This window comes from Anomaloglossus baeobatrachus, chromosome 8 (genome assembly GCF_048569485.1).
Source record: "Anomaloglossus baeobatrachus isolate aAnoBae1 chromosome 8, aAnoBae1.hap1, whole genome shotgun sequence".
Taxonomy (NCBI): Eukaryota; Metazoa; Chordata; class Amphibia; order Anura; family Aromobatidae; genus Anomaloglossus; species Anomaloglossus baeobatrachus.
In genome coordinates, this window is record NC_134360.1 from 2293259 (window position 1) to 2318221 (window position 24963).

A 24963-nucleotide genomic window follows, 5' to 3' on the forward strand; every position below is an offset into this window, starting at 1 on the left:
GTGGGACATGGCAGTGACCTCAGGAGGCTCGTCGTAGCTTAGCTGTGTAGATTGTTATAGCAGTGTTGTCTTTTTGGATAATATTGGACTGCTGCAAATTGTGTAATTGTATTTTCTATGCTTCCTTTTCAGGGGTCCATCATTAGCAGCCCTCACATGCGCAGACGAGCCACCTCAACTCGGGAATGTGCCTCTCGTCAGAGCTTACCTAACTCTTCCTCCCTCCTAGGTTCTTTATTTGGTAGCAAGAGAGGGAAGCCATCTTCCCAAGGCCATCTCGTAGCCGGACAAGCACCACCACAGCATCCTACATTGATTTCACATCAACAGCACCCAACAAGTCATCACTTGGCACAAGCCGAGGGGCAAACACAGGCACAAGTACACGCACAACACTCACAGTACTGCCACGTGCCACAAAACCCGCCGCCATATCACCATCATCATCACTACCACCCTCCCCAGCACATCCAGCCGCACCAGTACCACCCACATGGACAGCACTCTTCCCATGCATCCTACATTCAGCACCCGCATACACAGCACTCCCACTCCGGCCACGCGGCACACTCCCAGCATGCACAGCACCACCACTCTCAGCAGGTCCCTTCAACGTCCACGAGCACCAAACCCAAACACAGCGGAATTAGCACAATAGTCTAGATGCATCATATTACCTGAGGTTCAAGCAGGGGAAATCCGGGGAAAGAAGAAGGATCTCCCCGGCCCCACAGCGTTCGTTACTATCACATTGACAGGAGGAGCATTATTTATTATTTAATTACTATATAGAAGTAGCAAGTCAATGGAAGAACGGCAGAAAAGGAATATAACCCTCCGGCACTGGCCTGGTTGATGATACTTTGTAGCTAATTACTCTAGTTCTACCACGTGGGTGGACACAGACACATATAGCATCTTCTTAATGTATTGCGTGCGTCTACACATTAGTACCTTAAATTATTGTACTTGAAAAAAATATATTTAAAAATTCTTTTTCACCTCTAGCAATATTGACTCACAAGCATTTTCACATTCATGTAGTTTGTAGGAACATTATGAAGAGGTTACAATATTTTCCTAAACCAAGCAATCTCAGTAATAATATTAATATGTGCCAATGATTCTGACAGTTTCCGTATTTGCCCTAGATACATTTTGCTTGTATAAAAGAATAAATTATTCTTATTGTAAGAGAAAAAAAACCCCATAAAAAAACAGCTCAGTATTACGCTGTCTTCTTCCAGGTGAGCGGAAGAACCCTGCAGTTGTAGAGTAACCGACCATTGACCATAGCGATCCTTGGACACTTTAACGGCTGTAAGAACTGTGAATTTTCATGATCTACCTTTTTATATTACATATATATAAATATATATATATATATATACATACGATTTGTAAACACATAAATCTAGATGTGTGTTTCGTGTACTCGCATCGTACCGCGTCCGTGGATCCTCTCGCCATTGTCTGCAGTGTCTTGCTGTCACCGTTCATTTGATTCTGAAACTAGGAGCAAAACATTTGAGACCTTTTTATAGCAGAGAATGTATTTTCAGACTTTTTTAGCAGTGTTTTTTCATTTGTTTTTTTCTAAGTTTGTCTTCTTTTTTCAATTGTTGAGTGCTACTGAATGGAGATTTTACTGTAACAGTTCACCGGCACCAACTCTACAGATCTCAGTTCCCGAGAGTCCCCATCATGTGTCGAGTCACCTCAATCCAGAGGTGTTTGATGTCGTTACTTCTGCTCTTCATTGTGGACCCGGGGTTACGTTGTATTTACACACATTTTACAAACCAATCCAAACAATATTTTCACTGTGATGAAAGCAGCAACTGAATTTGCGGATTTCTACTCTGTACCTTGCCCATGACATATTCCATATTGATACCAGCAGAAACCAATCTCTTTGTGTAACTCTTCATAGGCCAGAGATACCCCTGCCGAGGAACTAGCTACATGTCTGATGTTTGTGGCCATGTCCATTAAAGCGTTAGCTCCTAGAACAATATGGGCCTATGTTTGTTTCCTGTGAGAAACAGAGACTGTTCCTTGTAGTCCGCTCAATGCTGGTGACAGAGGCCGATACTAGTCATGATATGTACTGTAGAAAACTAGAGTTGGAAACTGCCCATTAGGGGGTTAGGGTCACATTGTGCACACATTATATCTTCATAGAAACGTTCTTAAAAATAGTGGAAACCAATTAACCAGCTAGAAAAGGTCCCATACTGATGATTAGAGACTGCATTCACTTCTATATTGATTAATTGTGCCAGAAGACAATGGGCAATGTTTACCGAGACGCCAGTGTAAAGGCCCAGTCACACACGACTTACCAGCGATCCCGAAAATGATGCGACCTGATAGGGATCGCAGGTAAGTCGCTGGGAGGTCGCAGGTGAGATGTCACACAGTCAGACCTTACCAGCAATGTAGGAACAATACAGGTCGCAGTAGCGACCTGTATAACGATCTCAGCAGTCACTGTGACTCTGTCACACAGCGTCAAACACAGCGATGCCTCCTGCCCAGCAGGACATCGCCTTTGAAGAAAATGGCATGGACCGTTCTGCAATGACTAGAGATCTCACAGCAGGGGCCTGATCGCTGGTAGATGTCACACATAACGAGATCGCTAACGGGATCGCTACTGCGTCACAGAAACCGTCACTCAGCTGCGATCTCGTTATGTGTGACGGTACCTTTAGATGGCTGGAATAATCTACACAACAGCACGGCTGATCCACTGCAGATGTCCATCTCCACTTCAGACGCTTCCACTTTCCTGGTGAAATGCAGATATTTCTTATGCAAAAAACATGGACTGTGGAAAATCTGCTGCGTATCAGTCCCATCTGGCAGAAAAGGCAAAGTCCCCTCAAATTTTCAGTTGAGAGTCTGAGAGGCAAAAAATGCAAACTATCCCTGCTGTATGCCGGCACAGATTTATGCCAAAGCCTGCACCATTTCTAGTTTTATTGGAAATTAGTTCATCTTAACGGAAACCTGTCAGGTGATTCATGTTTCCCAAACCACGGGCAGCAAGAATGGCAGCTTGTAATCGCACGATTACAGCCAAGTATATGTTTTTCTGAAATGCTCCAGTGTTTCAGAGAGAATATACTTTGAAAGTCTGGCCGTTTCCTCACAGCGCTCCTGCGCGTGATTGACTTGTACATAGGGAAAGACCTGTCAGTCACTTGTAGCAGTGCTGGGAGGAGACGGCCAGTGGTGGCCTTAGACTAGTCTGGTCTCCGGCTATGGTCCTCGGAGTAGTCTGGTCCCCTGCTATGGTCCTCGGAGTAGTCTAGTCTCCAGCTATGGTACCCGGCTATGGTCCTCGGAGTAGTCTGGTCACCGGCTATAGTCCCTAGCTATGGTTCCCAGCTGGCTATTTTCCCCAGGCGCTGCGATCATTCAGCAGGGCTGCAGTGGCCATGGTATCAGCAGCATGAATCGCCGGACAGCTTCCCTTTATATTGAAAACCACACACTCCTTAGAGTTTCTACCACTTTTAACATCATTTTCTAATTTTGTGGCAAATACTGGCACAATAAATGGTGGCCAAAGTCTGGTTCTGAAAAGACAGGCGCATAGAGGAAGGGATAGATCAATGTCTTACACCTGGTACCCAATAACCAAATTAAGTAAAATTTGCAATTGGTTGATGGTTCTAGAATATTCTTGCCGACACCATGGCATCTATCAAGTTACTACTTGCAAATCTTGAAGCACTTGTCTCCGTAGAGGCCATTTTTGCAGGGTCTCCCTTCACTTTGTACACTGCAGAGGTCACAGCTCTTCCATAATATTTGGAGGTTTTTGCCCACTCCATGCTCTCATAGAAAGGCTCAGTTCTGTTCCTCACAGGCTATACAACTTACTAGTAAGGCAGCGGTTCTGCATGTCATCTATAGTAGATATTCTATATAGTGTATATTTGCAGAATATATCAGTATTACTCATATTAACCGAGGTAAGGTGATAACATATTACACTATGCGCCTTCCCTTCTTACCTCTGTACTTTATTATAGAAATGATCTGTAATTTCGGTGTAATTCCGGCAGAGAGGAGACGCGGCATATTGGTTGTATTCTTCATTATCATTCAATTGAGCATTTTCCTTTTTGCAGTCTTAATGTCACCTTGGAGAAGTCCGGAAGACAAAGGCCTAGTTCTTTCAGGCCTCGTGCACATTAGTGTAGACGCCTTGATTTTACTACTTGGATATGGCAAATGCTATCATCCACCGCCAGTGCCGCTCATGTCCACTCCCCGGCTGTCGGACCCATTGGGGGTCTGGGATCTGCTCTTTGCCATTTATGTGTCTACACTGTGGTGCAGTTTACTTTGACGCGGTGGCTACAAAAGTTGTTTTCAAGTAAGGTTCCTGCTCACCAGCCACAATCTGAACGTTTTATGGGGGGTCCGGCTTCCCCTGTAAACCCCTCCAAATTTAAGAAAGCCACTACCATAGCTATTCTGTAAGTCAATGTCCGACCTTTTAACCCCTTCATAATGAGACCAATTTCTGGTTTTGCTTTTTCTTCTACAGAAAATAGAAAAAGTAGTTCAGCTCACCCTTCCTAAAGTCCAGGTCAGGATCGGTGTTGGTGCACGGAGCTGCCCTGGCCTCAGGCAGAACAGAAAAGGAAACTAGAGTATGATCTCCAGCACTTCAAAGAAGGTTAAAAATATTTATTGAGGTTCTATTAAAACAGATCCATCGATCATGAAAACAGTGAGGGGGGGCACATTAAGAGAAATCCAATATGTTTCAGCTAGTAGATCCTTATTCAAGGATTGCCAATAAGGCTCTACTAGCTGAAACATGTTGGATTTCTCTTAATGTGTCCCCCCTCACTGTTTTCATGATCGATGGATATATTTTAATAGAACCTCAATAAATATTTTTAACCTTCTTTGAAGTGCTGGAGATCATACTCTAGTTTCTTTGCTTTTTCTTCTTCCCAGAGCCATAACGTTTTTATTTTCCATCTACATAGACATATGACGGCTTGTTTTTAGTTGGATCAGATTTACTTTTGGGTGAAACCATCCATACATAGTGTACTGTAAAATAGGTTTACTAGCTTTATTTTTAATGGCGGGGAAGTGGAGGATTTAAACTCAAGTTTCAAACTTTTTTTTTTTTAGTTTTCACTGAATTGATTAGTTCCCTTAGGGTTCTTCAACCTACAATCGTCTGATCGCTTGTGCTATATACACCAATGCCACAGTACTGCTGTACATAGTAAAAATCACAGTCTCCTTTGAAGCCCGGCCACAGGCAGGTTTCCAGAGAGCTCTGTAATTGCAGGCATGGAGGTCTTCAGCAGACCCCGTGAGTCCACTCCATACCCCTGTACATGTAAGGCAGATGTCAGTAAGGGAAAAGGAGCACTCTCACTAACCTTTTTATTCCGTAAACCTGTGTAAATGAACTTGTCGTGAAGTGTGGGTGCAATGAATCTCATCAATCCCTGTCCCCCTGGTTTCCTCCCTGTGCTCCGGTCCTCTTCTGGGCCACGTAACTTCTATTCCGACTTCCTGGATCATAACCGTGAGAAGGCGCTTTTACAGTGTAAGTTTGTAGAGCATCACAACCAGGCTCCATAGACTTACATTGTAAAAGCGTATTCTGGCTCCTACATAGACCCTGATTCGTCAAAGCAATCTCGCTAGAATCCTAGCATAAATTGCTTTGAAAAGTTGCTATATTTTGGCACAACTTTGCAAACTGGATGTATGGAGTTGGACGTGTCGGGCGAGGTGGGGCGTGACGCTATGGCTCGTCTAATTCACGACGAGCCAAAAATCTTATACCAGTCAGCGACTGGCGTCCACCTCTTCATGAATCAGAAGCATCTGACTCCACCAAGCCCCCTCATTAATACCGCCAAGAAGATCACCCATCTTGATGAATTGTCCAATGACAACCAGTGTGACCCAGCGAATCAAAATATAAGTTGAGTATGTGAGAAGGGGACTGGAGCGGCGTTGGACAATAGGGAAGATGGCGATCAGTGAGCAGAATACCAGTTACACTACATAGACATTTACTCAGGTTTAGGAAATTAAACGTTTTGGTAGAGTGCTTCTTTAACTAGGCTAGCACCCCGAGTAGGCAAAATAGCCAAACCAAGTCTCCTCCATGAGGAAGACCATCTGAAGACTGCTGTCTCGGGTGTATCAGCTACAAGAGTAAGAACTGCCTGATGGGACCTATAGGTGGCACAAAAGCTACTTTTCTTCCTTTTGGAAGGGGGCACAAATTAAGAGTAAAACATTATACAGCACATTAACCGTCATTACCAGTGGTTTAGGAGGCTGGGACACATTGCCGGAATCTCCTACTAATAACACGTGCCACAGTCTTCTTGGCACATCATACCATTATCTGCCTTCCCATTATACAGATTGATCATGTGACTGGCACAGTGGTAGTTAATAGCGTTTTCCGCAATCCGCCACATTCCAATATGGCAACCAATATGGCGGCGCGGACTCCTGCCTGGAATCACCACATAATGTAAATGTATTTTCTAAGTTAAGAATGAAATGTTCACTGTAAACAATACCCAGCCGCGTATATCTGTACATGTATTGTAGAATGACCCCTGGTGCTGCATGTAGCGGAGACCGCTGGTTTCTTCATATACGCTGAAGCCGGCAGCAGATATTATACAGATGTGTATACTGAAGCTACTCGTTGACTTGCTGTGTCTCCTGCAGTTCCGCATGAATTTGTTATGTTTTCATTGTAAATTATCATTGCACTTCTTGCCTGCAAATAAAGAAGCGACTGTAAATATTCAAAAAAAGGAACTAACCGCAAGGTGACAATTTAGAGCGGTTTTCGGACCAAGTGGGAGCTAGGTGACTGATCCTGTATATAGTGTGTATATTCCTACTCCGTCTGCCGTCATACTGAGGTCCCTACAGTCCCTATCTCTTACTAGATCCTGACATTGTAGAAAACACACGAGGTTAGTTCCGAAGAGTCGACTGTTAGAATCCCATTAGACGGACGGCGATCTGATGGGACACAAGTTGCATTTTGTAAGTAATGCGGAGAGAGGAGTGCTGTCATTTAATATGCATTCTGTTTGTAAGTAGTAACAAACCCTATCGATGTACAACTATAACTGTGATCATGTGGACTAACTCAATAAACCATAAAAGACGAGCGTGGTGTTTACTCCTGCATCGTATCATGTTTCATATGGAGCAGATAATGGACTTCGGAGAAAGGGACATGAGCACATTCAGCTCCATATATATGATATTCAGCACTGTGCAAAGGGTTTAGGAAGGTGTGAAAAAAATGCTGCTCAGTAAGAAGCTTTCAGAAATGGAAGGGTTAATAGATTATTTTTTATCAATTAACAAAATGCAAAGTGAGAGAATAAAGAAATGTAAATCCCATCAGTATTTGGTGATCAACCGACTGCCTTCAAATCAGCGATGGGTCTTCTCATCACTTATAGGCTTTGTTCACACAGGGCGTTTTTGCAGCAGTTATTTCCTGACCAAAACTTGATCTTGTGGCAGGAAATCTTTTTTGAATCAGCTGCGGTTTTTAGTGGCATTTTTGCTGCAGATTTACTGCGGTTTTTTTCTACAAAATAGGTTGTATCAATGAAAAATTGTTGCAAAAACGCTGCAAAGAATTGACATGCTCATTCTTTGAAATCTGCAGCAAAAACGCAGGTATTTGACAAAACAGGAAAACAGGCGTTTGTGTGTGTGAATGAGATTTCAGAAATAGGTACTGTAAAAAGCAGCATTTTATTAGCATGGATTTGCATAAAACCATGGCAAATCTGCAGCTAAAAAAACGCAACAAAAACAAAAAAAAGCGCTGTGAACATAGCCATACACAGTATATGAAGGATCTTGGCAGGGGGTTGTCTCAAACATGTTGGAGAAGTGACCCACGATCTTCTGTGTACGAGGCTGCGCAGATCCCCAGGTGTATGAGACTGCGCGGATCTCCCCATGTATGAGCCTGCGCGGATTTTTTTTTTCCATTCACTTTGCTTTTTGTTAACTGATAAACTATTCACACTTCTATTTTATAAAGTATCCTTATTTTTTAGAAATGTTTTCTACACTTTCGCACCATACTGTGTATATAAAAACCAGACAGCGTCTGCTCACCAGTCCACCAGCGTAGCTTGGCCAAGATCCACGCCGTATTCAAAATTCAGAAGAAAAAAGAAAATTTGGCGGTAAAAGGGAAGCCAGTAGTGAGGACGTAAAAATCACTGGCTTTAATAGATCCAAGGTAAGAAAATGCAATCTGAAAGTGATATCCAAATTGTAAAGAAGGTGAAATGTGTACCCCTAAAAACCGAGGTATTTAGGCAGTGTCATCGACTGCTGTAACCAAATGATTATGTTGTGCACTTTCTTGTTGTAGCTCTGAATAAACTTCCCCCTATTGACATCTTATATGTCATTATGAAGAGTGGCAAAAAAAAAAAAAAAGGGTGGCGGAGTTATACTCTACATAAACAACGGATGGTGCAATCAGGGGGCATGTGACAGTAAGGGAGCGCCATTGTTGTCCGCACATTGAACTGCTAGCCGTTGGCCTCAGACCTTACTATATTCCTAGAGAATTCTCACTTGTAACTGCAATAGTGTTGTACATACCACCATCAGCAAACCATGAGGCTGCAGAAGTGCTGTCAGGAGTCATTGCTCGGCTCCAGATGAAACACCGCAACTCGCTTACTGTAATCTCTGGGGATTCTAATCGGGCTAAAATTTCAGCTGCTTTACCTAAATTCTATCAATTTGTTAAATGTACAACATGTGACAAAATTATTTTGGATTTACTTTATGCTAATGTCAAGAATGCTTATTCATCGTTTGCCCTGCAGCCCTTGTGGAAATCCGATCACAATCTTATACTATTGTCACCAGTCTACCAACCTGTTGTTAGTAAACAGCCTGCTACAATTAAAACAATTAGAATGTGGAATCCAACAAATGAACAGGTTTTACAGGATTGCTTTCATCTTAAGGCCCCGTCACACTAAGCAACATCGCTGCTAACGAACAACTTTTGTGACGTAGCAGCGATGTTGCTGTGTGTGACATCCAGCAACAACCTGGCCCCTGCTGTGAGGTCGTTGGTTGTTGCTGAATGTCCTGGGCCATTTTTTAGTTGTTGCTGTCCCGCTGTGAAGCACAGATCGCTGTGTGTGACAGCGAGACAGCAACAACTAAATGTGCAGGCAGCAGGAGCCGTCTTCTGCGGAGGCTGGTAACCACAGTAAACATCGGGTAACCAAGAAGCCCTGTCCTTGGTTACCCGATATTTACCTTTGTTACCAGCCTCCGCCGCTCTCAGCTGTCAGTGCCGGCTCCTGCTCTGTGCACATTTAGCTGCAGTACACATCGGGTAATTAACCCGATGTGTGCTGTAACTAGGAGAGCAAGGAGCCAGCGCTAAGCGGTGTGCGCTGCTCCCTGCTCTCTGCACGTGTAGCTGCGTGCGCTGGTAACCAAGGTAAATATCGGGTTGGTTACCCGATATTTACCTTAGTTACCAAGCGCAGCATCTTCCACGCGGCGCTGCTGGCTGGGGGCTGGGACACTGGTTGCTGGTGAGCTCACCAGCAACTCGTGTAGCCACGCTCCAGCGATCCCTGCCAGGTCAGGTTGCTGGTGGGATCGCTGGAGCGTCGCAGTGTGACATCTCACCAGCAACCTCCTAGCAACTTACCAGGGATCCCTATCAGGTTGGATCGTTGTTGGGATCGCTGGTAAGTTGTTTAGTGTGACTGGGCCTTTACAGACTGGGATGTGTTGCTTGGGACAATGGATGAGTATACAAATGTTAATGAAGTGGTTGGTAGAGTGACTGACTACATTAACTTCTGCATTGATATGTTGGTGCCTGTTAAAAAGATTAGGTGTTTTGCAAATAACAAGCCATGGATAACAAAAGAATTGAAGCATTTGCTCAACAAGAAAAAAAAAGGCATTTAAATTAGGTGACAAAGAGGAAATTAAAATGATACAGCATGAATTGAAGTATAAAATAAAGGAGGCCCAGGAAATCTTCAGAATTAAACTTGAAAAGAAACTGTCCCACAATAATTCCAGGGAGGTTTGGTCAGGAATGAAATTACTGACTGGGCTTAAGGTCAGGTCTGAGCATGGGGAGGAAAACTGGACAAGGCTAATGAGATGAATGAGTATTTCAATAGATTTAGCAATACATGTGTAACGCCAACTGACAGAGGATGTGATTCTGGTGCAAATTCTGCAACATTGATATTGGAGGATGAGCAGACTAATTTCAGAGTCTCTGAAAATGATGTGAGGAGGCAGTTTAAGTCACTTAACATTGGTAAAGCTGCAGGGCCAGATGGACTCAGTTCACGTGTCCTTAAAGTGTGTGCAGACCAGCTGTGTATGGTCTTTACACACCTATTTAATGGAAGTGTACACACACAGAGGGTACCAGTGTTATGGAAAACTTCCTGTCTGGTTCCGGTACCCAAGACTACTTCTCCTGCAACCCTAAATGACTATTGTCCTGTAGCCTTAACATCTCATGCTATGAAGGCCTTGGAAAGCTTAGTGCTTGCTCACTTGAGTCCGAGGGTGAGGGCTTTTATTGATCCCCTACAGTTTGCTTACTGGCATAGATTGGGGGTGGACGATGCTGTTCTTACTCTTTTACATACTGTACATTCATTTTTGGGGAATGACGGAATCACTGTGCGAGCGATGTTCTTCGATTTCTCAAGTGCATTTAACACAATGCAGCCACTTTTACTACACAAAGAGATGACTGATATGAAGGTGGAGGAGTGGATGAGAAATTGGATAACTGACTACCTATCAGAGCGGCCACAGTGTGTACAGATGGGAGCAGTTGTGTCTAGCAGATTATTAAGCAGTGTAGGTGCCCCTCAGGGAACGGTGCTAGCGCCCTTTCTATTCACACTGTATACATCAGACTTTCAGTATAAATCTGATTTTTGCCAGCTTCAAAAATTCTCGGATGACTCTGTGGTTGTTGGATGTATTAGGGGGGACCAGGGGGATGAGGAATATAGAAGGGTAGTGTCGAATTTTGTGGATTGGTGCCATGGTAACTATCTACAACTAAATGTTAAGAAAACTAAGGAGTTGGTGGCCAACTATAGCAGGAGAAAGCTGGAATGTTTACCCATCACTATTGCTTGTCAGGAGGTAGAGCAGGTGGGGAGTTACAAATATTTGGGGGTCCACCTGGATAGGAAACTGGACTCAGAGAGGGTCTACAAGAAGGGGAAAAGCAAACTCTATTTCCTAAGGAAACTGAGGTCTTTTAATGTGTGCAGCAAAATGTTAGAAATGTTCTACCAGTCTGTAGTGGTGAGTGCCATCTTTTTTGCACTCATATGCTGGGGTGGTAGTGTGCGGGTCTCATGCTAATAAGCTGAATAAGCTTATCAAGAAGGCAAGCTCCGCTGTTGGCTGCAATCTGGAGTCTCCTGAGGAGGTCGTGGAGAGGAGATCTCTGAACACGTGTCTGGCGAGTCTGAATAATAATGCACATCCATTATATGAGCTGTTCATGAGACAGAAGAGACCTTCAGTAACCGGCGAATCCTTCGGAGGTGTAAGAAGGAAAAATATAGGAAATCATTTGTGCCAACTGCTATGGCAATGTACAACAATAACATTAGTGTTAAATCATCAAGGTGAATGTCTACTTTATTTCTTCTACTTTCAGTCCCGCTGTGTATGTCCTAATCTACTGTATAATGTTCTTCTGTCACCTCCACTGTCTTGTCAATTATGTAATTCATGTTATGATTTAAGTTGTGCTTCTGTGATCCCATCATTTCCCACGGGATCAATAAAGTGTATAGTATCGTATCGTATGTAAAATTCTGGACAAGTTTCCTGAGCCTTTTACATTTCCAGAACAACAGGCATTCAGAGCATGCTGGGAACTGTAGACCAGTGCCACCAGTGCCCCTAGCCAGTGCACTCTTCACACTGGTCCTTGGTGCTGAGTAGTTCTGGGTGGTGTTAAGTGACGCAGCTTCTTCATATAGATTCTTCTATTTTGAGGGATATACAGTACTGAACAAGCTAGTCCAAAGCTTTATTTGAAGTGCTAGGTGTTGGACACTGAGTCTTTGTGCTGTGGTTTGGAAACTGAGCCGATCCTCCAAGTTTTTGAGTTATGCATTTCTGTCGAGGAGTTGGAGTTTCCTCTCAAGTTCTGCTCCAAAACCGCTCCATTTGCACAAAGCCTGATCGTGGTTCTCTAGGAATTTAACATAGATGAGTTACACTGGAGATGACAATTAGAGAACAATGTCTGATCTCTTGCAGTTTTCAGAAATAATGTAATCTCCATTATTGAACATGTGAAGGTCTATATGTAAGGGGTGCACCGTTCCACTAGAACAGAGTAAGGGGCACACCATGCCACTAGAACAGGGTTTTAGAAGAGATCCATAGTTTATCACCATAATACCTTTATTTTGCCCATTTCGTGATGTTGATAATTAGAGAGCAGCAATGACTGTAGCACAGAGATCAGTAAATGTTCTGCTGGTAACAACAGTCACAATCAGTAGGACGTGTAACGGCCGTCGCTGTGAATGACTGTAGCACATATTCGGCCACAGGATATCACTAGTCTCTCACACTGCTCTGGTGGGATTTTGGTCCACTCTTCCTCCAGTCTCTTCCACAGTTCTTTGGCTGTTGTGGATTTCTTGGCCATAACTTTGTCACCAAGGATTTTCCAGAGGGTTTCTATTGGGGTTAGATCAGGACTCTGGCCGTTTCATTGTTTCCAGGAACTGCTTTACCCGTTTTGCTGTGTGACTGGGCATTGTCCTGCATGAAAATTGCTGCTGATTGAGTGATGGACACAAGTAAGGAGCCGTGTGTTGTGAAGGTTCTGATCCACAATTGTATTACTCTGCCATGAAGCTGTATGAGAAGTCCAACTCATGCTGCAGAAAACATTCCCCAACCCATGACCCTTCCTCCACTGATTTTCAGTGACTTCTTAAAACACGTTGGGTTCAGTCGTTCCCCAGTTTATCTATGACCATAATGTTTCCCATCAAACCCAAATAAATTAAACTTGCTTTCATCACTAAAATGAACTGTGCACACTTCTCAGTCCACACAACATGCTCCTCACCAAAAGTGTAGAGTCTAGCCTTGTGATCATTTCTACTAATGAGAGGTTTGTGGTCACTGCAGAGTGGGCTTTCAGTCCAAATTCTCTTAAACGTCATGACACTGTATGATGAGATAGATCCTTACCCTGTTCAGTGTTGAACTTGCGAGCAATTCCAGGTGCAGTGTTGACATTATTACAAATGAAGATTCTGCGCATAATCCTGTCCTCTCTTGCATTTGTCTTTCGAGGGTGACTTGAAAGAGTTTGTGATGTTGTAAAGATTCAATATTGTCAAAATCACAGACTTGGAACTACCAACTTCTCTTGCTATGGCTGATAGGGTCACCCCTTTGGCTTTCATCTGGACAACCTGCTGCTGCAGTGTTTCAGTCACTTTGGAACGGCACACCATTTTTGAAAAGTCAGTGGAAACTGGAAAGTTAGGCACCAGTTACATAGGGTTTGTCAGATAATTAAGAGAATTAGCACCAGTTGCAGATAAACACCACTAACTTGCAGGGATCTGAAAGTGTTCTCTAATTATGATCAGTGTTAAATTTATCTCATTCACATTTTTATTATTCGCTTTACAATAAATTAAATTTATGAAATAAGCAGAAAATCCTGCGAGTTTCCTCCTGTTAGGATATAATCACATAGGACAACACAATGACCGCAACATTTAGGAAATTGTGTGTTCTCTAATTTTGATCTCCACTGTATTTTTAACATAGTGAAATCTGAATGGGAGGCTGTGCCTTAACTTGTGAATTGCTATAGTACGACCCTTAGATGCTCATACAGAGAAGTCACTATGGCCATGGATACACAGACTAGGGCGCTACTCATACAGAGAAGTCACTATGGCCATGGATACACAGACTAGGGCGCTACTCATACAGAGAAGTCACTATGGCCATGGATACACAGACGAGGGCGCTACAACTGCATGAACCCCCATCCCTGCTGATTAGAGGACATGTGGCAGACCTATTAGGACAGAAGGCCAAGGAGATACTAATTGTAGGCCATTAAATTCTTGGAGAACCTCTTTAAAATTGTATGGGCTCTGTAATAGAGATTAGGTCACTGACATTTCTTGATTCTGGTTATTCTTCAACTACACTTACTAGTTTTTCCTCAGAAGTTTATAAAAAAAAACCTTGATGCAAAAATGTTCTACTGATAAAACGTATAAATAAAACCTTGAAGAATAACAATAAAAAGAGAGACAATATATAAAGAAATCGAGGTCAGGGAACGGTGAATTACTAAAGATGGTAACGATGTTCTCAAGGTGAAGAAAAGAAAGAGCAAAGAAAAAAAAAACACTGGAAATCTGTACTTACCCTCACCGTAATGTAGGGGTGTCAAACAAAGGCGCACGGGCCATATCCAGCCCGCCTCAGCATTTTATGTGGCCTGCGAACTGGGTTGCCAGTAAAATCCGGGTACTTTTCTCTGCTGTCCATAGCATTGAGCAGTAAAAATCACCATCCGTGATTTGTTAAAATTTTCCACCAGCTTGTACTGCGCATGCGCTAAAGAGACTGCCATGCGCAGAATGAGTGGACTCCTGATAGGTGTGACATCATTTCTGTCATGTGTTGTCCCTTCCGGTCTGGAGAGCAGAGAGTCATTTAACGGAGTAAATGGGACTCAGGAGAGATGTGAAGTGCACTCTCCATCTTTAGCCCTCGTTCACTACATAAATGAGAAGATGCAGGTAAAAAAAATGGCTAAGAGCGGTGGGATTTGGAGAATCTATACTGCTGTGGGTATGCCTGTAGTAGGTTTTGGGGAGTCTATAAGGCTGTGGGGATGCCTGTGGTGGAGTTTAGAGTGGTGTACAATACTGTGGGATACCTGTGTTGTGCTTTGAGGTGGGGTGCAATGCTGGAGGATGACTGTGATTGAACCTTTTGTGGTGTATAATGCTGTAGGTATGCCTGTACACCCGGCAAATACCACCACAATGTTGGGGGAGGTCGGCAGTGGGATTTTAGGGGTATATAATGTTGTGAGGATTACTATGATGGGAGTTTGGGGTCTATAATGCCGGGAGATGCCTGTGGTGGAAGTCTGGGGGGTGTTGGATACTAGTGGGACACCTGTATAGACGTTTGGTGATCTATAATACGGTGTGGATGCCTGTGGTGGGATTTGAGGTGTGCAATCCTGGAAGGGAAGCTTGTGGTGGGGTTTACACCGCAGGGACAGCCCCCTTAGCCTTACAACACAGAGACAGCTATGATATAGCCTTACTACCCAGGCACAGCTGTCGTATAGCCCTATTACCCAGGGAAAGCTGTCATACAGCCCTATTACCCAGGGACATCTCTCGTTATATGTATGACATACTCTGTTTCTGATAGACTTTCAATAAGGACACAGTTCCAAAAAAATCTGACTTTTTTTTATTGGTTTTTAATGGACTGAATAAAATTTATTTTTTTATGGATTCTAGATGTCATTACTGGACCCCTTTCCTGCTCTCCAGAGACAGATCTTGTACAGTCCTACCCAGGGACAGATCTCGTATAGCCCTACTACCCAGGGACAGCTGTTGAATAGCCCTACTACCCAGGGACACCTTTCGCATAGCCCTACTACCCAGGGAAAGCTATCGTATAGCCCTACTACATAGGGACAACTGTTGTAAAGCCCTATTGCCCTTGGAGAGCTGTCATATAGCCCTATTACCCAGGGACATCCCTACTACTGAGGGACAGCTCTCGTACACGCCTATTACCCAGGGAAAGCTCTCGTATAGCTGTACTACCCACTCACAGCAGTTGTATAGCTCTACTACTCAGGGACAGCTCTTGTATAGTCCTACTACCCAGGGATGGCTCTGTTATAGCCATACTACCGAGGTACAGCTCTACTCTAGCCCTACTACAGCTGTCGTAAAGTCCTACCTACCCAGGCACAGCTGTCATATAGCCCTACTACCCAGGGACAGCTCTCGTATAGCCCTACTGCCCAGGGACAACTGTTGTAAAGCCCTACTGCCCAGGGACTGCTATCGTATAACCCCACTACCCAGGGACAGCTATTGTTTAGCCCTACTACCCAGGGACAGCTCTCGTACAGTCCTAGTACCCAGAAATAGTTCTCGTACAGCCCTACTACACAGGGACAGCTCTCGTATAGCCCTACTATCCAGGGACAGCTGTCTTATAGCCCTATTAGCCAGGGACAGCTCTAGTATAGCCCTACTACACAGTGACAGCTCTCGTCCAGGCCTATTACGCAGCGACAGCTCTACTACCCAGGGACAGCTGTTGTATAGTCCTACTAGCCAGGGACAATTGTCGTAAAGCTCTACTGCCCAGGGACAGCTCTCGCATATCCCTACTACCCAGGGAAAGCTGTTGTATAGCCCTACTACCCGGCTTTCTTATAGCCCTACTACCCAGGGACAGCTCTCGTATAGCCCTACTACCCAGGGATAGCTGTTGTACAGCCCTACTACCCAGAGAAAGTTCTCGCATATCCCTACTACCCAAAAATATCTCGTACAGCACTACTACCCATTGACAGCTCTCACAGCCCTATCACCAAGGGACAGCTCTAGTATTATTATTATTATTATTTATTTATAGAGCACCATTGATTCCATGGTGCTGTACATGAGAGGGGGTTACATACAGAGTACATCTACAAGTTACAATAGACAGACTAGTACAGAGGGAAGAGGGCCCTGCCCTTGTGGGCTTACATTCTAAAGGATTTTGGGGAGGAGACAGTAGGTGGGGTGTAGGTAGGCCGGCAGCTCCGCAGGGTGGTGGGGCGGCAGCACCGCAGGGTGGTGGGGCGGCAGCACCGCAGGGTGGTGGGGCGGCAGCACCGCAGGGTGGTGGGGCGGCAGCACCGCAGGGTGGTGGGGTCATTGAAGATTATAGGCAGTTCTGAACAGATGAGTTTTCAAGTCCCGTTTGAAGTTTGCAAGTGTGGTAGATTGTCTGACATGTTGAGGCAGCAAGTTCCAGGAGACTGGGGATTCTCGGGAGAAGTCTTGGAGTCGGTTGCGTGAGGAGCGAATGAGAGAGGAGGAGAGAAGGAGATCTTGGGAGGACCGGAGATTACGTTTTGGAGTGTAGCGAGAGATATAGTATATAGTATAGTATAGTAGCCTTACTACCCAGGGAATGGCTCTCTTATAGCCATACTACCGAGTGACAGCTCTACTCTAGCCCTACTACAGCTGTCGCATAGTCCTACCTACCCAGGCACAGCTGTCACATAGCCGTACTAGCCAGGGACAGCTCTTCTTTAGCCCTACTGCCCAGGGACTGCTGCTGTATAGCCCTATTGCCCAGGGACTGCTGTTGTATAGCCCTACTGCCCAAGAACAGCTATTGTCTAGCCCTACTACCCAGGGATAGCTCTCGTACAGCCCTACTACGCAGAGACAGATATCGTATAGCCCAACTACACAGGGACAGTTTTCATACAGCCCTACTACCCAGAAATAGTCCTTGTACAGCCCTACTACTCAGGGACAGCTCTCATACAGCCCTAATACCCAAGGACAGCTGTCGTATAGCCCTAATACCCAGAGACAGCTGTCACATAGTCCTACTACCCAGGCACAGCTCTCTTATAGCCCTACTGCTGTCATATTACACAAGGACAGAGCTTGTGTAGCCCTACTACCCAGGGACAGATATATCGCATAGCCCTAAAACCCAGGGACTGCTGTCTTATACCCCTACTACCCAGGGATAGCTCTCGTGTAGCCCTAGTAGCCAGAGACAAATATCGTCTAGTCCTACTACCCAGGGACAGCTCTCATATAGCCCTACTACCCATGTGACAGGTGACAAATACTATTGAAAACTCTGCTGTTAGTAATGGAAAGGAAGAACTAAAACAAAAAAATCAGAATAATGAAAATATGAGGGAAAGAAAAAACAATCAGAAACTAAAATGTTTTTATACAAATGCGCAGAGCATGAGCAACAAACAAGGAGAATTGGACTTACTAACTCAGGAAAAGAAATATGATGTCATTGGCATCACTGAAACTTGGTGGAATGATCCACATGATTGGAATACAAGGCGAGAAGGATACAACTTATTTGCAAGAAAGACATAATAAACGAGGAGGTGTTGCATTGTATGTTAAGGTACCGTCACACTAAGCAACTTACCAGCGATCCCAACAACGATAGGGATCGCTGGTAAGTTGCTAGGAGGTTGCTGGTGAGATGTCACACTGCAACGCTCCAGCGATCCCACCAGCAACCTGACCTGGCAGGGATCGCTGGAGCGTCGCTACACAAGTTGCTGGTGAGCTCACCAGTGACCAGCCCCCAGCGCCGCGTGGAAGATGCTGCGCTTGGTAGTAACTAAGGTAAATATCGGGTAACCAACCCGATATTTACCTTGGTTACCACCGCACGTGCAGAGAGCAGGGAGCAGCGCACACTGAGCGCTGGCTCCCTGCTCTCCTAGTTACAGCACACATCGGGTTAATTACCCGATGTGTGCTGCAGCTAAATGTGCACAGAGCAGGGAGCAGCGCACAATGCTTAGCGCTGGCTCCCTGCTCTCCTAGTTACAGCACACATCGGGTTAATTAACCCGATGTGTGCTGCAGCTACATGTGCACAGAGCAGGAGCCGGCAGCACAGGCAGTGAGAGCGGCGGAGACTGGTATCAAAGGTAAATATCGGGTAACCAAGGACAGGGCTTCTTGGTTACCCGATGTTTACATTGGTTACCAGCCTCTGCAGAAGCCGGCTCCTGCTGCCTGCACATTTAGTTGTTGCTGTCTCGCTGTCACACACAGCGATCTGTGCTTCACAGCAGGACAGCAACAACTAAAAAATGGCCCAGGACATTCAGCAACAACCAACGACCTCACAGCAGGGGCCAGGTTGTTGCTGGATGTCACACTAAGCAACATCGCTAGCAACGTCACAAAAGTTGTTCGTTAGCAGCGATGTTGCTAGCGATGTTGCTTAGTGTGACGGGGCCTTTAGACAATCCTATATCTCCACAGAGATTGAAGCTTCAGAGACTGGGAGTTCTGTGGAAATTGTTTGGGTAAGAATACAAGGAGAAAACAAGGGAAAGAACACCATTGTAGGCATGTACTACAGGCCGCCTCAACAAGCCGAGGATATGGATGAACTCTTTATACATCAGATGACCAACTTCTCAAAAAAATATGATGTTGTGATCATGCGAGATTTCAACTATCCAGACATTTGTTGGGAATCTCTCTCAGGCAAAAGTAACAGTTCCAACAAATTCTTATCCTCTTTATCTTCCAAAAGGTAGAGACAACTTTATCTTCCAAAAGGTAGAGGAGAAAACAAGGGGATCTGCTACCTGGGATCTAATCCTTACAAACAAGGAGGAAATGGTTGAGGAGGTGAGGGTGGCTGGGGTCCTGGGAAGCAGTGACCATGCTATCTTAGAGGAGGTAAGGGTGGCTGGGACCCTGGGAAGCAGTGACCATGCTATCATAGAGGAGGTAAGGGTGGCTGGGACCCCGGGAAGCAGTGACCATGCTATCATAGAGGAGGTAAGGGTGGCTGGGACCCCGGGAAGCAGTGACCATGCTATCATAGAGGAGGTAAGGGTGGCTGGGACCCTGGGAAGCAGTGACCATGCTATCATAGAGGAGGTAAGGGTGGCTGGGACCCTGGGAAGCAGTGACCATGCTATCATAGAGGAGGTAAGGGTGGCTGGGACCCTGGGAAGCAGTGACCATGCTATCATAGAGGAGGTAAGGGTGGCTGGGACCCTGGGAAGCAGTGACCATGCTATCATAGAGAAGGTAAGGGTGGCTGGGACCCTGGGAAGCAGTGACCATGCTATCATAGAGGAGGTAAGGGTGGCTGGGACCCTGGGAAGCAGTGACCATGCTATCATAGAGGAGGTAAGGGTGGCTGGGGCCCTGGGAAGCAGTGACCATGGTATCATAGAGGAGGTAAGGGTGGCTGGACCCTGGGAAGCAGTGACCATGCTATCATAGAGGAGGTAAGGGTGGCTGGGACCCTGGGAAGCAGTGACCATGCTATCATAGAGGAGGTAAGGGTGGCTGGACCCTGGGAAGCAGTGACCATGCTATCATAGAGGAGGTAAGGGTGGCTGGACCCTGGGAAGCAGTGACCATGCTATCATAGAGGAGGTAAGGGTGGCTGGGACCCTGGGAAGCAGTGACCATGCTATCATAGAGGAGGTAAGGGTGGCTGGGACCCCGGGAAGCAGTGACTATGCTATCATAGAGGAGGTAAGGGTGGCTGGGACCCTGGGAAGCAGTGACCATGCTATCATAGAGGAGGTAAGGGTGGCTGGGACCCTGGGAAGCAGTGACCATGCTATCATAGAGAAGGTAAGGGTGGCTGGGACCCTGGGAAGCAGTGACCATGCAATCATAGAGGAGGTAAGGGTGGCTGGACCCTGGGAAGCAGTGACCATGCTATCATAGAGAAGGTAAGGGTGGCTGGACCCTGGGAAGCAGTGACCATGCTATTATAGCGGGAGTAAGGGTGGCTGGGACCCTGGGAAGCAGTGACCATGCAATCATAGAGGAGGTAAGGGTGGCTGGACCCTGGGAAGCAGTGACCATGCTATCATAGAGAAGGTAAGAGTGGCTGGGACCCTGGGAAGCAGTGACCGTGCTATCATAGAGTTTTGGATAACTAGAGGAGGAAGACCAGTGAAAACTCAGACTGCAAGGCTGGATTTCAGAAAGGCAGATTTTAAGGGACTCAAAAAGAGAATAGCAGGGATTAAATGGTCGTATGTCCTTAAGGACAGAAATGTCCAGGAAGGATGGGACATCTTGAAAAATTAGATTCTCAAAGCGCAATCGTTAACAATCCCTAAAAGAGGGAAGAATAAGAAACATTTAAGGAAATCAGGTTGGATGAACACAGAACTTAAACACATGCTAAAAAGGAAGAAAGAAATGTTTATTAAATGGAAAGAGGGAGGCATATCTAAAGAAGAATATAACACAGTCTGCAAAACCTGCAGGGCACGCATCAGATTAGCCAAAGCTGATAATGAAATAAGGTTTGCAAGAGATGTCAAAAGCAATAAAAAAAAAAAAAAAAAAAAAAAAAAAAAAAAAGGATTTTGGAGTTATGTTAAAAATAAAAGAAAAAAGTCAAAAGATGTTATAGGAATTTTACAGGATGAAAATGGTGAAGTTGTAAAAAATTATGTTGAGAAGCTGAACTTTTAAATTTTTATTTTGCATTTGTTTTCTCTGAAAAAGTAAAAATCAACTGATCTTCACCGTTCTATTGTAGGAAAAGAAGAATACAGGCCATCAATAAACAAAGACATAGTGAGGGAATACTTAGCTAACATTAATGAATTCAAGTCCCCAGGTCCAGATGAATTACACCCCAGAGTACTGAAGGAGTTAGCAGAGGAAATATTAGAACCACTCTTCATAATTTTTGAAAATTCTTTGAGAACAGGAGAAGTTCCAGAAGACTGGAGAAGAGCAAATGTTGTCCCTATCTTCAAAAAAGGGGAAGAAGGTGGACCCAAGGAACTACAGGCCTGTGAGCCTGACTTCCATACCAGGAAAGGTCTTTGAACAAATTATTAAACAACATTTATGCAAGTACCTGGATGAGAATGAAGTGATTAACCAGAGCCAGCATGGGTTTGGAACGAAGTCATGTCAGACTAACTTAATCTCCTTCTGTGACAAAATCACTGACTGGGTGGATCAGGGAAATGCAGTAGATATAGTATATCTTGACTTCAGTAAAGCATTTGACAAAGTATCTCATACAATCCTTATTGAAAAAATGACCAAGTGTGGAATGGACAAGGCAATTGTTAGATGGATTTGTAACTGGCTTAGTGATATGAGTCAAAGAGTGGTCATAAATGGCTGCACATCCAGTGGGAAGACTGTTTCAAGTGGGGTACCACAGGGCTCTGTCCTGGGCCCCGTGTTGTTCAACATTTTTATCAATGATTTAGATCAAGGTATTAATGGTAAACTGATTAAATTTGCTGACGACACAAAGTTAGGAGGAACAGCTAATACTAGAGAAGAGAGAGAGCAGATTCAACAAGATCTAAACAAGCTGGAACAATGGGCAGTAACTAATAGAATGGATTTTAACAGGGAGAAATGCAAAGTCATACAACTTGGCAAGAATTATGAAAAGAGCATATACAGCATGGGAGGAATAGAGCTATCTAAAAGCATCTGTGAAAAAGACTTGGGTATACTAATAGATCACAGGCTACACAGGAGTCACCAGTGTGACGCAGCAGCAAAAAAGGCAAACACCATTCTAGGATGTATTAACAGAAGCATACAGTCTAGATCACGTGAAGTCATTATCCCCCTTTACTCCTCTTTGGTCAGACCTCATCTGGAATACTGTGTCCAGTTCTGGGCACCACATTTTAAAAAAGACATCAACAAACTGGAGCAAGTTCAGAGAAGAGTGACCAGAATGGTGACCGGACTGCAAACCATGTCCTATGAGGAACGGTTACAGGATTTAGGATTGTTTAGCTGCAAAAGAGAAGACTGAGAGGAGACTTAATAGCTGTCTACAAATATCTTAAAGGCTGTCACTCTGTAGAGGGATCAGTTTTATTCTCATTTTCACAAGGAAAGACTAGAAGCAATGGGATGAAACTGATGGGGAGGAGACAGATTAGATATTGGAAAATGACATTTTTGTGTACTCACCGTAAAATGTCTTCCTTGGAGCCTTTCATTAAGGGACACAGACATTGAGTATTATGATGTCTCCAGGGAGGCGTGCCACTAGATTTGCAAAATTGTTAGCTCCTCCCCCCACAGCATATACCCTAGCTAGGCAGGAAACTAGCTCAGTTTGGTGTAAAAGCAGTAGGAGAAGGACAACCAAAACCACAAGGGTGGGAGCTGTGTCCCCCAATGAAAGGCTCCAAGGAAGACATTTTACGGTGAGTACACAAAAATGTCATTTCTTTTCTCGCCTTTTCATTGGGGGACAGAGACAGTGGGACGTCCCAAAGCAGTCCCTGGGTGGGAACTGAACTATTACCAGTGTATGTCTTCAGACGAAGAGCTGACTAACGACTGCAACTGCAGTGAACATATATCAAAACACTGTCAAAAAACTGAGCAGTGGCCACTTATAAATGGGCCACTGCCGCCTGAAGGACTTTTCTTCCAAGAGCAGCATCCGTGGAAGCATGCGTATGCACTCTGTAGAATTTTGTAAACGTGTGCACACTGGACCAGGTAGCGGCCCTGCAAAGTTGGGCCGCCGAAGCCTGATGGCGGATAGCCCAGGAAGCACCCACTGCTCGCGTAGAGTGGGCCCGCACAGATTGAGGAGAAACAACACCTCGTGCTTTGTAAGCCTCACAGATGGCAGTCCTAATCCATCGAGAAATCGTGGCGTTAGAAGCCGGATTGCCCTTTTTGTGTCCTTGTGAGAGGACGAAGAGGGCATCGGACTTGCGCAATGGCGCTGTTCTGGAGATGTAGATCAGCAGAGCCCTTATGAGATCTGGAGTGTGAAGGGCTTTTTCAAAAGAGTGGACCGGGACCGGGCAGAATGACGGCAACACAATGTCCTCATTTAAGTGGAAAGAAGATACGACCTTCGGGAGAAAAGCAGGGGAAGGCCGAAGGACCACCTTATCATGATGGAAAAACAGGTAAGGTGAGCGACAGGAAAGAGCCGCTAGTTCGGACACTCGCCTGATAGAGGTAATGGCGACTAAAAAGGCGACCTTCCAGGACAGTCGTTGAAGAGAGATTTCTCTCAGAGGTTCAAAGGGAGGAAGCTGAAGAGCTCAGAGAACCAGATTCAGATCCCAGGGATCTAACGGGTGGTGATAAGGAGGGACCAAATGCGCCACCCCCTGAAGAAAGGTACGGACCTGAGGGCGAGAAGCCAGCCGCTTCTGGAAAAATACTGACAAGGCAGAAACTTGTTCTTTAAGGGTACTAAGCTAGTCCCGAGTCCAGACCGTCTTGCAGAAAGGCAAGAACATTAGGGATTGAAAAGGTAAGGGGCGACCGATTATGACGGTCACACCAGGAAAGATAGGTCTTCCAGGTCCTGTGGTAGATACTGGCGGAGGAGGGCTTCCGAGCATTAAGCATGGTATGAACTACCTTAGAAGAAAGACCTGATTTTGCTAAAATCAAGGATTCAAGCGCCACGCCGTCAAATGCAGCTGTGCTGTATTCTGGTGAAATATTGGACCTTGCGACCGAAGATCCGGGCGGTCGGGAAGATGCCAGGGAGTGTCGCCGAGCAGTTGGAGAAGCTCTGGGTACCAGGCTCTCCTGGGCCAGTCCGGGGCCACGAGGATCACCGGGATTCCCTCCGCTTTGATTTTCTTGAATCAAGAAGATGTAGGGTAGGCGGAACTGCGCCCACGGAAAGACTAGGGCGTCGGATCCGATCGCTAGCGGGTCTCTCGACCGGGATATGAGGCGTCGGAGCCGATCGCTAGCGGGTCTCTCCACCGGGATATGAAGGGATGTATTTTGGCATTCATTCGAGACGCCATGAGGTCCACATCCGGGAGTCCCCAACGAAGAGTGATCTGATGGAACACTTCGTCGTGGAGGGACCATTCCCCTGCCGCTAGACCTTGCCTGCTGAGAAAGTCTGCGGCCCAGTTGTCTACCCCTGGGATATGGACAGCTGAAATAATGGGGATGTGCTTCTCTGACCAAAGAAGAATCCTGGATACTTCCTTCATCGCTGCCTTGCTGCGAGTTCCTCCCTGACGGTTGATGTAAGCCACGGCCGTGGCATTGTCTGACTGGA

The 24963-nt window shown here is 45.2% G+C and overlaps 1 protein-coding gene across 5 annotated transcripts in view; it reads left to right on the top strand.

Moving 5' to 3' along the window:
* IQSEC1 (IQ motif and Sec7 domain ArfGEF 1) overlaps positions 1-4713 on the top strand; it is a 1387106-nt gene extending 1382393 nt beyond the window's left edge. For 4 of the 5 annotated variants that reach the window (XM_075321240.1, XM_075321241.1, XM_075321242.1 and 1 more), the window contains one exon: positions 133-4713. In XM_075321240.1, the coding sequence (XP_075177355.1) occupies positions 133-663 (531 nt within the window). In that variant the 3' untranslated portion in view covers positions 664-4713. The remainder of the gene's footprint in view (positions 1-132) is intronic. The other variant, XM_075321244.1, reaches the window with a different exon arrangement.
* Positions 4714-24963: the final 20250 nt, after the last annotated feature.